The following is a 15835-nucleotide window of genomic DNA, read 5'->3' as shown; positions in this document are numbered from 1 at the left end:
CAATGAGGGAGACTGGGGTTTAATTGTTCGTGAATCATCTCCTTTCCATTGGGGAGTTTGTTAAATTGCTCGTGTTGTATTTACCTGGTTTGTCTTTTTAAAAACATGCTGCAATCCTTACATTTACACTGGGGAAGTACAATTTTAGCATCCTTCACTTCTATTTTTAAGATGAGTAGCGCCGCAGCAGGGAGGTGAGTAGGTGGTTTCACATGGAGATGGTTGACATGGCCTGGAGTCTTGTGGATGAGGTAAGTTGGGGAGTTTTGGGATCACTGTTGGGGTCATTTATTATGGGATTAAGGAATCCTTACTCATGTATTCTAGAAAAGACTGGGTCCTTTATTTCTCCGTTGTTGGCATCTGCAGTGATATTGGGAGTGGGGCAATTATGTTTTGGTGCACACCCAGGCAGAGTAATCTTTGAATATCTAACCTTGTTAGGTAGGTCTTCTATTTTGACTTGGCTGAGCAGACAGTGGTTATTTGACCCATGGAATGCATGGTGGGCACATTATCTGGTTAGTATATCCTTGATGCAGGGTAATGGATTGAATCTCATTAATAGTGGGCCTAGGTGGCACCTTTGGGGTATCTGGAGTGTGGAATAGTTGGCTTACAAGAATGATGAGAGAATTATTGGTTTATTGGCCCTTATTACAGGGTGTTGTAAAGCAGTAGTGGTCGTGTTGATTTGGGTTGAGTGGAGGGCATGTTAGACAGGAGTAGGCTGCCCTCCTCCAATGCATCCACTTCTGAACGGCTCCTCTTCTCGGTTCCCCTGGAGTGTGATGTCCTGTTGGTTACGAGGTCGAGTGCAAATCTAGGTATGGTGGTTCAGCATTCTGAGAGTCTTAGGTTGGTGATTGGGCTGGTTCAAGGAGTAGGTCACCTCCTCCAAGTAGTCTTATATGGACACTGTGTGTCCGCCTTCTAGGTTTGGGTTCCCTGGGGTAATGTTCTGTTCATGGTAAAGTTATGCTTTGTTCCTGGTATCCTTCTTGTGAAAGCATATGCTGAAAGACTATATCTGGTGCTCATTGGACAATCTTGATGCTCCTCTCTTTATTCGGGTAGATGGGGTGTTGATATGGGCTCTGATTTGTTATAGTTTATCCTAGTAGGTTTCCCTTATCCTGTTGGGAGGAGGGTTGTATCACTCCCCGAGATGCCCTGTTGATTAGTGTCTTGACGATTCTTCTTGTTGGTAGGGTTTCCTTATTTTCCAGTGATGGGGATTCTGATCGGCGCATCTGATTTGGTTCGAGGATGGAGGTTTGCAGTGCTGAGAGACTGGGTGACGTGTGTGAGCCCTTGGCTTACTGGTTCCTATACACAAGAGCGGTTGCTGCTATGCCACAGCCTGTACTGATGGCGGTACCCTATTTTTCCCCCCTTTCCTGGGTTATCCTTTCATTGCCTGAAGGTCCTGGGATGCTGGACTCAGCTATTGTATGTTACCCATAAGAGATCCTTGCTTTTTGGAGGAACGTTTTCCAAATTCTTAGTACTTGTGTGAAGTTCGTTATTACATGACCTCTGAATTTTAAAGTTTCCCTCTATAAGATTGTTTCCTTCTTCTGGACTCCCTGACCAAGAGAAATAGTTTTACCCACCTAACAAGATCTTTTAATCATTTGAAACACCCCCATTAGGACTCCTGCACTACTATATTTGAGGGAAATGCAACCTGCTGCATCTTTCATCAGATATGCCACCCAAAACTGATAAAACTTCCTACAACTATACTTGCACTTCTATGTACTTGAGCCTCTTGAAATGAAGTCTTAACATCCCAATGGCCTTTTAAATTATTTTTTGTACCTTTAAACTAGTTTTTAGTGATTTTTGTCAATCCTTATATCTCTGCATCTTTTTAGTTCTTTGCTGATCACTTTGAATCCAAAATAAATCAGTGTGTTCTATGTGAACAACCTCACACTCAATCTATCCATGTCCCTTTGCAAATTTATGCTCCCATTTACACTTTTTTAAAAACTCTGCCACCTAACTTAGCATGTTTAGCAAACTTGGATCTACAGTTCCTTATTCCTATGTATGAACAATCCAGGCTCTAGTACATATCCAGGGGTGTCACCACTAGTGTCATTTGGCCAACTGGAATACACACCTATTACCCCAACTTTGCCTCCTAACAAATATCCTACCCACGTCAATAGTTTTCTCTAAGTCACCATATTTCCAGTTCGGTATGCCCTTTATGCTATGCATGTAGTTAATGTTCAAGTCTCTTGTATGCCCACGATCATCTTAGAGGCAAGTGCAACCACTGAACCATAGCTAATATTCTGTCTTCCACCATAACCAGATATCAAATATTTAATAGCTAAGTCTAATCCTAATTATTTTTACTATTAATATAACTTAAAACAAAAGCCCTCTTTTATACAATTTTCTGGCATTATGTTCACTTTCAGCCCTCAATCTCCATTCCCAGCGACCATACGATATTCTGTATTTATGATTTAGATTAGTACATCCATTTACCCACAGAAATCTGACAAGTTTAATTTTTAATCTTATTCGGAACATTCAATTTCGTACTCCAGGCAATTCATAATTGAAGACTAATAAATAATTTCTCAGGTCTGGCAGCACCCATAGAAAAAAACAAAAACCTTCCAGAAAGGTCATCAACCTGAAGTGTTATCGATTTCTCCCTCCACAGATTCTGCTGGTGTATTTTTACAATTTGTTTATATTTCAGATTTCCAGTAACTGAATATTTTGCCTCTTTTTATGTCCACTTTGCCACAATGAACATCTTTACTCTTGGTTGCTACTTCCCAAACTGCTCCCCCACCCCTCTCATTGGTTATTCATCTACTTTGTCCCCCAAGAGAAATCAAAATAATACTCCTTCTGTTGTTAAACTAGAAACATGTCTATCCAGAATGATGAGATGTAGTGCTCTTTCTTGAAATAGATAAAATCTTGCATTATTTATTTACTATTCATACACTTCATCTCTATATTTTGGTGCCCTGAATTACACACCAAGAATGATTACTTATTCTCATTAAATCCAAATTAATGTGGTCCTCCAGTACTTTAATGCATTTCCCCAAGATTCTATTCCAGGGCTGCATTCTCCTGTCCAAAATGTTGCTGATTTCATTCAAATAAAGTTAATAATTTCTTTACAAAAATCAACAAGCTATTTTCAGACAAGGAACACCATTCAACCAACCTTAATTCATCCATCCACAAATACCTTGCTCACCCTTCACTGCATCTAATTGTTTCTTAAATGATTACAAGGTTGCATCTTCATTACTCTAACTAGAGGTACATTCCAAGTGGTAGTTGGCCAATGAAGTATTTATAATTATCAGTCCTGAATTTACCTCTTACTGGCTTGAAACTGTCTGTTCCCCTTAAATATTACTTTCCCCCTATTGTTGACCTAATTTCAACAGTTGAAATGGCCAAACCTTAAATTTAGCTCATAGCATTTCTAAACAATTGTTCAGCACATGCATGTTTCCATTGCTTCTTGGTGACCAGACAGATATAATGCCCATGTTATCTAGCCAGAGATTCAGCTTCTTCAAATCCAGAGAGTAGAGCTCTGTGCTTGTGAAAGTCACAATTAGCTGTTTGGCATTACAGGATTTGAACCTTACATGACAGGTTTGCCAAGCTAAGATCCCTTTGGTGATTTAGAAGAACAACATGTGCAGCTCTTCTGTATCACATGCAGTTCTGTGCAGATTCAGTCTAAAAAAATATACAACTAGTGCTCAAAACTGGAAAGTCCAAAAATTAAAGCGATTCTTTAACACCCAAGCAAAATCACCACCTATTGAATTTGTGAATCGGGCAATATAATTTCAGCTGACTCGTGATAAAATGACAATTGTACTTTAAGGCACATGTTGCTGAAATTTCATACATTCCTTCAAATGATCACCACGAGACAAGGACTTGGCAGTTAAGACAGAAGCTAGAACATCTGACAGTGATTGGCAAAATTGGGGGCAGCAGAGACAATGAGGAAATACACTAACAGGTTAAGAAGATGTACAAGATTTGAGAACACCAAAATGTTGACTGTTATCAAAGATCATGAAAGTTGGAGGCGCACAATTGCCGGTGTTGCAAAACATGGCATCTGAAGAAGATGCCTCAAATCGGTGTAGCAATTGTATAGTTTGAAGGATAATGGAAGAAGTCATGTTGAATAAATCCAGGTACAAATAATACCATTATAGACACCTCTCCTTCAATATTAAGTTTAGAATATTTAGATCTAGGTAGACACCTTTTATTAAAGATTTAAAAAGCAACAGGACCAAAAACATTAATTTGAGATTGAAAATGATGTAGTCTTTGGCAAGCACTCCATCTCAAGGGCCTAGAAACAACTTGCTCTGAAAACCAGAGTAATATTAATGAAATAGCTCGCCCAGGAAATTTATTACATTTGAATAAATTAATTCTATTACATCTCCCACTGAGGCTTCCCAATGGGAGTAGCACTGATCTGATATCTCTGCAAGACAAGGATCTAATAGCTTCTGGAAATGTTTATTGGTATAAAACATTTTTGAAAAGGTCATACCACTGAGTACAAGATGAGTCTAGAACAATGGAGGGCAAGGTTCTCAAGACTCCGTTGGTGCTTGAAATATCCAACTAGATGTTTCTCAGAGAAAGGTTTATTTGAGAGCTAGTTGGAAGACTTGATAACTTTTAATTACAGTGCTACCTCCATTGCAATAATTTTACTGCTTCAACATTTGAACAATGCCACAATTGTATCAAAAATCAGACTTTCTTTGCAAAGAATGTCATAATTTTCACCTAAAATGCTAAGAAGTCAATTTGTTCAGTGTTCCATCAATAACGATTCATGCTCCAGTTTCCTATCCTTCAAATTCATTTTGAGGATGTACTAGAGTAGTCGCAAATTCAGAAGGCAAACAGCAATTATGCAAGGTTTAAATACATTTGGTCTGTCAAAACCAAATGAATTTTATGATTAAGCTCTCAAATTTACTTTGAGGGCTTTTTCAGGGAGTTGGGAGCAGAGGGGCTATTGGCAGGGGGAAATGAAAGAACAAGAGAAAAAAAACACAGGTACATAAAACTAAGTGCATTATAAATAAAATGTTCCAATTTATAGAACGCCTTGTCAAAAGTTTCACACAAGGAATTACGCTAGAAATAAATACCCAATTTAAAATGCTCAAATAGAGATTTCTGAGCAATTAAAACTTCAGAACTTTCCTCTTTTCACTTTTAACACAGCTCAAAAACCTCATTAAGTGATTTAAAGCATCTGAGGGTTTACTTCTGATCCTTTTTGTTCCTAGTCTGGTAACTTTTAACCCCAGTGCTTTTCCTGACAAAAGCTAAGCGAAACTTCCAGCCTTGTTACAAACCCTCACGATTTTGGTCTTTTCAATCTGAACACGAGCTCTCACCTGCCTTCCTGCATAGTGAACCATAGAGACTTTTGGCCTCCCAGTTGCAGTCTTCTCCTGGATCTTGACAGACTATCTGGGCCTGAAAATTTTAAGGATATCTTTGAAACCCTTTCCCCTCAATGCCAATATGAATCACATGGGCCTTAAATCCTGATAGAAATGTAGATGAGCTACCCTTGAGACCCCAACTCTATGTTGGAAGTAAATAACAGTTCAAAGCATACCTGCTTGCAACCCAATATTCTCAATCTTCCTGAGACTACCAGTCTAACCACTGCACACATGTTGTTGCCATTGTCTGTAATTATACCTTCTTTCCAGCAAACAACCTGTACCCTCCTTTAGTCTTTAACAGCTATGTCATCCAGGCCTCAGAACAGGTCACATGACACCACCCCTTCATTTTACCCCAAAAGGTACAATCCCAAAACAATCTTTGTAATAGATGAAAATAAAAGGCCTACAATTGCAGCAAAAAAGTAGTAAGCCTGAGGAAAGGGAGGGTTTAGAAACCAGTTAAGGGCAATCAAGAAATGAATAAACAGGGAAGGGCAATAGGCAAACTTGATATCTATCATAGGGAAATTTACTAGAATCTATTAAGATAGAGAGCAGAACCCAAATCCTCTGGAATTTAGAGGAATGAAAGATGATCTCATTAAAACATTCAAAAGGCTAACGGGGTAGATGATTAGAGGCTGAACGTTTCCTCTGTCCAGAAAGTCTCAGGATAAGAGTCAACCAATCAGCAGAGATGAAAAAACTCTTTCAAAGGGTTATAAATTTTTTGGAAGTCTCAACTCAGAGGGCTATGGATGCTCAGTCAAATGAGTATAATCCCAAATAATGAAGTGTTCACATACAGTAATACATGGACAACATTCAGGCTTTTGCCGGCAAGTGGAAAGTATGATATTTGCAAGGCAATCACCATCTCCAACAATTCCCTATGATATTCAATGGCATTGCCATTGTTGAAATCCCCAACATCAATATTCTGGGGTTTATGGTTGATCAGAATCAAAACTGGATCAATCACATAAAAACTGAGTCACAAAATCAAATTAGAAACTGGGAATTATGCGAGAATCCTGACTCCCCAAAACCTGCTCACCGTCTACTAGATGCAAGTCAGGAGTGTAATAGAATTCTCTTCACTTCTTTGGATGCATGCAGCTCCAATAGTGAAGAAGCTTGACATCATCCAGGTCAAAGCAGGTTGGCTGATCAGTATCCCACCTGCCATCATAATCATTCACTTTTCATCAAGAGCACAGTGGCAGCAATATGTAACTTTGACAAGATGCAATGCAGCAACATGCTAAGGCTCTTTGACAGCATCTTCCAAGCCCATGACCATTACCATGCAGAAAATGCAGGCTCCCCTCGAAGTCATACACCATGCCAACTTGAAACTGTATTGCATTCCTTGTCGCTGGGTCAAAATCTTGGAACTTCCTTCCCAACAGCACTGTGGATATACGTACACAATTCAGATTGCAACAGTCAAGGTGGTGGCTCAGTACCACTTTCAAGGACAATTCGGAAAGCCAGCATCGCCCACATCCCATGAGCAAACAACAAAATTCAAGGCTTTGCAAGTAATAGATTTTTGGGCACCAAGCAAATCACGAGATTTGGGTATAGGGTGGGAAAATATAAATGTAAATGTTCAGCGATCATCTTCTGGAATGGCAGAAATTACCTCACATTAAAAGGAAACAAATCCAAGCTAACAGCCCATGAATAGGCAGGCCACAGTACAGAATTGAACGGCATAGACTGTCCCCATTTCAAACTAGCTCTGCTTATAACTAACCCCAACTTCTGCCAGTCTATAACCGTAGCTATCCGTTGATTGCCTTGTGCAGTAACAAAAGGCTTTTGCATGTTGCAATCATGTCTTTGCTTCCCCTGTTTATTTTCTAAAGCAATATTAGCCAGAGTTGTATATATATTTTACTTGATTGTTTCATTTTCCAATTACAAAACTAGTACATTGTCCCTTCTTTAAAAATAGGAATTATACTTGCCTATTTCAAGTCAATTAGAACCTACCCAATGTTTTAAAAAAATGACCATTAGTACATTACAAACCTGCTCTTTTTTCCCTCTAAGTACCTTAGGATATTTTTCATTCACCCTTCAGAATCAATGGCTGTGGAGCCCTTTCAGATAATCTTAATTCACTAAGGGAAATCTTTTAGCTACAGCCACAACAAATGTTTAATGTTGGATATAAAAATTATTAGTGCTGCCATGAATTTTAAAACATTACTTTCCAGGTGGCCATTTAGCATGCTTATGATCTCGTATTAAACTTAATGTTTAGCTCTATACGAGCCTCTTAAGTCGTCGAAACTTCCTCCCTAACTATGTTGGCAGAATTTGCCATTATTTTTACATTTGCCATGACTCTTTCCAATTGGTATTACTTACCTCTGTCCAATCATGAATTCAGTTCAATTGTTTTCTCTCAATACTTTAAAAATTCAAATTTCTCTATTCACTTCAGACAATTTTTGTTTACTTTGTTTTTGTTGCATTTATCCTGCATGTTTTAAGGCCTCATGTATCCAGTAGCAGCATCCCTGTGATATTCATGTTCCTGCTTGGCTCTCAAACTCCTTACTACTTCTCCCAAATAGCTTACTAGAGCCTGGTTACATTCTTTTGTTGCTTCCTCCACTCAAAAGCAGTAAGCTCAGAATGTATCTACTATCCTCCCCACGAAGGCAAATCTCTCTCTTCCTCGCCACCTTCTTCCTTTGTGCCTTCATCTGTGTTTGGCAGAGATACCCACAAAGCTGGAATGATTGATGCCAGTAAAGTCTCAATATTCTTGACAAATGACAAGGGATCAACTGAACAAAACATGCCAAGACCTTGCTTAAATTACAGAGTGCATGGTATCAGGAATCTAATTAGGAAAGGTTTTGAGAGCAAAAATGGAAAGCTTATTCTCACCTTTTGGCAAATTGGTAACATAAAAAAGCATTTTGGGGCATCCTGCAGTGGTGAAATGTGCCAATGAATGCAAGACTTAAAAAAAAGGATTCTTCATGTAGAGATTTAATTGAATTTAATACTTTACCACAAACAACTACTGAGACAGCACTCATTTTTAAAAAGTATCCAAATTATTTGGAAAACAAAAATACAAAGAAAGATCATGCTCACTCAAATCCACTGATCTATTACAACGCTGCAACATAAACATTTTAGGAATCCTATACTTGATACCTGAAAAGTATTATTTTCTCAGAAATTAGATAATTATTTGCCAAAAGGAAGAATACCAAACAAGGGAATGATGAGAAGTTTCATGTCAAAACAAAGCAAATGATCATCTGAAAATTAGTTTGCTGCCTTTAACAATAGTCCACATTTCTCTCCTGGTGAAATGGCGATTACATCACATTCTTAATCTGATTGAAAGTGCGATTTCCTTACTAAGTTTTAGTCTTGCTTTTAGTCTCACAGTAAATATTGACTTTACAAACATTATAAGCTACAAATTTATAGAACTATGCACAAATATGCTTCAGTATTATAGATCCAATTCAAATTTGTTCGAGAATTGATAAATTAAAATCATCCATCCCAAGATTGAACTGCCTGACTTCTAACCATGAAACTTAACTCAAATATGAATAACCATCCAATTTCAAGATCATAGCTACACTATCGCACTGAACGTCAAAATGTAGCCACCATTTTCCAAAATTGTTCCAGAACTACATTTACAAGTTAATCCAGTTGAGATTTTACCTCATACTCACCAGCTCCGCTATTATAGCAATTATGTCCAGATGTCAGAAGTGTAATTATTACTGCATTATATACGCGACACGTCAAATTTAATTTGCTTCTAACTGGTTGCAAGGAAGAAAATACCTGTGTTGCGAGCCGATTTCCAGGGGACTGAACATTAACATTTGACTTGAATACAATGGTGCAGAAGGACGTAGGCACCTCAAAATTAATTACGATTGTGGCTGCATAAGTTTATTTTGCTTTTATTATATGTACTGGTTGACAGAGTCAGATTCAGTAAAAGAATTTGCAATTTATTGTTGCTGTAAATTAAGAGAAATAAATGGAGAAAGAAAAGGTTGATGTGAAATCCAAGAGCGCAAGTAGATACATTTCAGAGTTGCAATATTACCTGTTTTAAAAGTCTCTGCACGTTTTATGCATTGTTTAGGAAGATAAATTCAGCCTTAAGGAAAATCTAACGTGAAAAACCAAATGAATGAGCTGTGCGATAGAAGATGAACTGCAGTGTTAACATGCCCCACATGAGACAATAATTACTTGATAAATATCCATAAATGGCCAAGCAGGTAGCTGTGGGAAATGAGAGATTCATATCTCAATTAATCTTGCAAATTCACCATACCACTTCCTCAGACTAGCAATTAATAGTTTCAAACATATGTGGCACTTTATCTGGCTACATCCAACAATGGCAATTAAAGATGAATAGCAGATCTAATCCAAACTGTTTTAGTGCATTAAATTTCAGCCTTTTAGCCAAGATGAAGCGCAGATCAAACCCAAGATGGGGCGCAATGCCTCGTTTTGTCAGCTTGGATCTTTGTCCCTTTTGTGGGGACCATGAATTGGAGACAATTTGAATGTTTTTTTTTAATGGAATTTTTTTTAAAAAGCATAATCAGTCAGATATTAAGTAATTACATCAGATTGATGCATTACTTGTGTTGAATGAAATTATTTATTGCATGCCAAAATATACTTTCATATCATGTAACATTTTTAAAAATTCCTGGAGTGTTGGTGAGACATTATGCAGCTACACAGAATATCATGAACACCCAAGGTATCATTGAACAGCTGAAGTTCATCTCCATGCAAAGGTAGTTATGTCCCTGTGGCCACAAGGGATGATTTCAGTGCCTTCCTAAGATTAGACACTACACTTAACAATTAACAAGGCCATCCTTATTGATATCGCAACTTCCCAGGTAAATTTTGTGCCCATGAGCAGTTGCAGCAACAACCACCAGGGCAGAACTGTGCATGCAGAGGTGGGCACAATCTGGCCCATTTGCGACTAAGTGGCACTTGGTTCAGTGTCAGGAATTACTCCATAATACATCACCCAGACACCTTGCGACATATCAAAGCAAAAACTTATGAAAAGATGCAAATTTGGGGGTGATAAATGAATGGGATGATCAATAAAATGACCATATGAACATTGCCCAAATCTCAGGAATAAAAACTAGAATGGCACACTGCACCATACTTATATCAACAAGTCTCCAAGGCTGCTGCTAGTTGTACATCAGGGACTGCAGTGTCTTACAAGGACAGCAGCAGCATTCTGTACACCATACACAGCAGTTTTCTGTTTTAAGCCTAGATGTTTAAGTATTGCATTCTTGAAATGAATAGTGGTTTCAGTTACAAGTCAGATTGCATCTGTTTGATGACTGATCAGAAATCCAGAACTGTGCAAATGTCTTGCAATGAGTGAGTGCAGTGATGCATCTGATCAGCCAATGCCAGGAGCATTTGAACGTACAAATTTCAATGAAAACAAACTCCACTGAAAGTATGATGATAAAACAGCAGCGCACTGCATTAATAAAATCACAAGCTGTGGTAGCTTATTCGGAAAACCAAGCTACCTTTGCAGAAATCTACTTCACACGACGCACAGGCAATACTGAGAACTGTATGCAGATCAGTGCTCCAAATTCTGAATATTTTACTGTATTCAGAGTAACTTATTTTAAAGCACATTGTGAAGGCAGCTTTGAAAACTGCCAATTAACTTGAAACCAAAACTATAAAGAATGTTCAATGATATATCTCCCTTTAGACACTATGCTTCATCCTGCATTGCATTGGTTGTTTAGAAAAAGTAGTGATAATTTTGTTTGAGCTACTCAGCGTTGTCAAGTTATTTATGGGCAATGCACACCCTGAACCAATTTCCTCAGTAAATATTGGATTTGGTTTCTCTATCAGACAGGATGTGATACAACATCTGTTTGGTAAAGGTGAAGATATGACTTGATCTAGTGTAAAATGTTTCCCTTTATAAATAAACACTGTCTCAGACTTCGTTGTAGAGGACAACTGACATTTTACACCTAAGCTGACAGTTTTCAAAAGCACTCACAGCAAAAGACCAAGGATGAAATGCAGTATGCAATTCTTTTCATGGGCCTTCATGATAGCTATTAGGACAGATTAGGAACAGGGAAGGCTTCAGAGTGAATTTATGATTATATAATTTACTGCTCAGACATTGCTTCAAGTTCAAGAGTTATTGATGAGGCAGCTCCTCAATGTATATCAGATTAACATTCTAAAGGAGGGAATATTTAATTTTTGTGCATTTCTGTTTTTTAGATATAACCAAACATCAAAGCCTCTTTTGACCTTTATATTCAGTTCCGCAGGTCAAGAGTTATGTCATTCATGCACAAGTTGCAAGGTAATGCATATTGCTTTTAATTTCATACATTATGAAAATATAATCAGTGTATTGGAGACAGTCACTAAAGTACAAACTGGCAGGGATTTATTCTGTAGGAAAAGATAGTTGATACAAGAATTTCCATGGATAGCAAGGGAAATGTCTGTTGGATGATACATGGGCGGACAGAATTGGGCTTTAACCAGTCTGATCAGGAATTAGCAAATCAATTTTAAGACATCCAATTCAGTCCCAGGTGGGATAGGGGTGGGCAGGAAAATATGAAGGAAGCTATAACTTTCATCCATTAACAATTCACAACATTAACTTTTTTGCAAACTTCAAAATAATGAATTAAAGTTACACTACAAGGAAAGCAGTTCTATGGAATAAAACCACCACACCGACTACTAACTTTCAGTTCTGAGCTAAAAACAAGTTGAAACCCATGAATAACATTTAAGCTTAAGAGCTACAAGAACAAAGCAAATCCAATCTATCACTCAAAGACTTTTTAAAAAAAACTTTATGACTCTTGCTTACCGACAGTTCTGTTTAGTATTAGTTTGTTGTTTTGTCTTTCTTATACTGCATATTACTTTAACATTAAATAATGTGACCAATTGTGTTGGCCTGGAAGTTATTTTTTATTTTTGAAAGTGATGCTGGAGAACTGTATCCTGCAGATTTCTCTGTAAGCCATTTACCAGAGTGATTGTTAATTCATACATGGATAGTGAATTTAACATAAGTACTGGGGGATAATCGCAGATATATGACTTGCACAAAAATCAAATTTTAAGTGAGCTGGAAATTACTACAAGCCTGAATGTTTACTACAGGTTAAGTATTCTTCATCCAAAACCCTCAGAGCCGAAGGCATCTTGGATTTCACATACCACCCACAAGGCCTAAGCCTACTTACATTACAATGGAATAAACCATGCCTGCTATAAAGTAGTAAAATGGGCAGAATAGTAACAGTTGGGTGTGAACAGCAAGGTTCATGTTGGCTTGTGTCATATTTCCTGCAATAAAAATCGATGAGGTTCAAAAAAGTGTTGTTTTTGGATGTTTGGTTTTCGACTTCTAGATACAGGATACTTAACCTATACCTGTTTTAGTGAAAACCAAAGCAAATATTACTATTGGACGCTGCATTAACAGAGCAATTTATTTGTTTTATTCTTAATTCAATTTTTTTTCAATCCATTCAAAAACGATGCCATTATGGTGGCAGCAGTGTGGCACAGTGGTTAGCACTGCTGCCTCACATCTTCAGAGACCCAGATTCAATTCCAGCCTTGGGTGACTGTCAATGTGGAGTTTGCGTGTTCTCCCCATGTCTTCATGGGTTTCCTCCAGGTGCTTTGGTTTCCACCCACAGTCCAAAGATGTGTAGGTTGGTGGACTGACCATGCTAAATTTCCCCTTAGTGCTCCAAGATGTGTAGGTTAGATTGATTAGCAATGGGAAATCTGTGGGGTTATGGCTGAAGAGAGGGCCTGGGTAAGTTACTGTGGGCAACACAGGAGCACAGTGTTAGCATTACTGCCTCACAGCACCAAGGACTTGGGTTCAATTCCTGGCTTGGGTCACTGTCTGTGCAGAGTCTGCACGAACTCCCTGTGCCGGTGGGGGTTTCCTCCCATGTCCAAAAGACACGCTAGTTAGGTGCATTGGCCATGCTAAATTCTCCCTCAGTGTACCCAAACAGGCACCAGAGTGTGGCAACTAGGGCACTTTCACAGTAACTTCATTGCAGTGATAATGTAAGCCTTCTTGTGATACTAATAAATAAACTTAAACTCTGTCAGAGAGTCGATGCAGATGGCCTGAATAGCCTCTTCCACATTCTGTGATTATATTTATTTTACAACTTTAACATCTTTATAGAACTGCCACTGACTAGAAGTTATTGCATACTCATTGGCACTTCTGGGCATAAATAACTGAACACAACAAACCAACAGCAACAGAAATCCATCTGTAGTAACCAAAGCAATGGAAATCCACGTTATCACTTTCCTAGAGCTGGTGTAGTGGATTATAATATAAAAAGGTACTGGCAACTGTTTATTGGATACATCTTTTATCTCAATTCTTATTCAGCTTTGAATGATTCATTAGCTATCCAGTCCACCATAATCAGATTCTATTTTAACTAACCTAAGAATAAAAAACAGGCACGCTGCAGAGCTTCATTGAAATAAAATATTAAAAAGCTGATCAATTCCTGGTGACATATTAAAATTGCTGTCCCATCCTGGTATCAGATGATACCACACAATTTCGAAAATTTAACAAGTCGGATTTCATTGTTCGGAGGCAATTTAACCTGGTTATTTGCATCACAGATGCGCACAATTTAATTCTTCCGTTTTTAAGAAAGATCTGGGATTTGCTCCATGTCAGATTTTGTACCTGGCGGATCAAAAAAGCCCTTACATAAAATTGCCATATCCTGGCACTTCAGGTGTACACGAACGTGCAATCCTAAAAGGATCAGCAGCGAAACTCGTTATTCTGCACAATGTAGAAACCACGCATACACACACTCGCACTCACGTGTATATATATATACCACCTTGTACGATTTATCCTCCAAAAACGTGAAACTCGCAAGCGTGATACTTACAATTTTGAAGGCATTGTTTACTTACCAATTGTTGTGCTTAAGCGCCGCTTAACATGGCGGCCGTCTACTTACCCGTGGGTCGACATTTTAGGCACGGACTCACCTAATATTTAGTCCTGTAACTAAATCCGTCTAAAGTCAGTCTGATCATACTTACCCATCAGGAACCGTATTCTTCTTCACCATGGCTTAAAGGAGCCGATGTAAGTCACTGCAGCAAATAGAAAAATCGCGCTGTTAAACGTTTTAACTTCGATTTTGTTCAGTCAACAGGCACCACAGACCAGGCCTCGATCCTTTCATACAAAAATCATCTCAGTGACTGCGCTTAAAACCTCCCAAATTTCAATGGTAGAAGGTTTTTTTTTAATATACCAATTCTGTATCTTTAATTAGCGAAAAACGAGAGGAAACCTACCCCAGTCTTTTTATATAAAGTCTGAAGTAACATACAACTATTGCTCCTGATCTATCCCCTACAACCAACACCCCACCGCAGAAATTTCCAGAAGATGAGGACGCGCATGTGCAAGGCGGTGGGTGAGGAGCGCAGGCGCAGTGAGTCAGGCTGAGCGGGCTTTGAAGGATCCGAATTGCTGCTGGCAAATCCCCACCTTTCTGTCACAAAAAAATACTTGGCTTTGACTGTGTCAGGACGTGCAAACCCTGCCGCACTGGGTTCAAGAGGCTGACAAAGCAGAAACCAAGGTACAACCGCCGAACCACTTGGATTTCACGCTTCTGACCGAGACCACCGCTTCACAGCATCGTCACAACGCGGAGGGGAGGAGGACATTCGGCCCATTGTGCCCGTGCTCTCTCTTCGAATGAGCCGATGTAGAATAGAATCCCTGCAGTGCAGAATGAAGCCATTCGGCCCATTTGAGCCTGATTTGACAACAATCCCACCCACCTAACCCCCACGTATTAACCCTGCCAATCCCCCTGACGCTAAGGGACAATTTTAGCATAGCCAATCCACCTGAACCCGCACGTCTTCAGACTGTGGGAGAAAACCGGAGCACCCGGAGGAAACCCAACGCAGACACGGGGAGAACGTGCAAGCTCCACACAGACAGTCACCCAAGGCCAGGATTCAGTCAGCCGTTTTCCTGCCTTCTCCAGGAACACTGCATGTTCTTCCTTTTTTCAAAAAGTACCAAGGCAGTTGAATAAATTGAATTATGAGCTTTTCCCAGAGATGGTGAAGGTGCATTTAGTCAAATGTACATTTAATAGATTTTTTAAAAATAATTTGTGAGGTGATATGTGTAATTTGAGACAAGTCAG

General features: G+C 38.8%; 1 protein-coding gene across 1 annotated transcript in view; it reads right to left on the bottom strand.

Moving 5' to 3' along the window:
- The window catches only part of LOC144500489 (uncharacterized), a 50731-nt gene extending 35651 nt beyond the window's left edge, over positions 1–15080 (bottom strand). The window contains exons 1-2 of the mRNA XM_078223497.1: positions 14964–15080; positions 14703–14756 (exon numbers count right to left, since the gene is read on the bottom strand). Of these exons, the coding sequence (XP_078079623.1) occupies positions 14703–14731 (29 nt within the window). The 5' untranslated portion in view covers positions 14732–14756; positions 14964–15080. The remainder of the gene's footprint in view (positions 1–14702; positions 14757–14963) is intronic.
- Positions 15081–15835: the final 755 nt, after the last annotated feature.

Source organism: Mustelus asterias, chromosome 11 (genome assembly GCF_964213995.1).
Source record: "Mustelus asterias chromosome 11, sMusAst1.hap1.1, whole genome shotgun sequence".
In the NCBI taxonomy this organism is placed as follows: Eukaryota; Metazoa; Chordata; class Chondrichthyes; order Carcharhiniformes; family Triakidae; genus Mustelus; species Mustelus asterias.
This window is presented reverse-complemented; position numbering and strand designations above follow the sequence as displayed.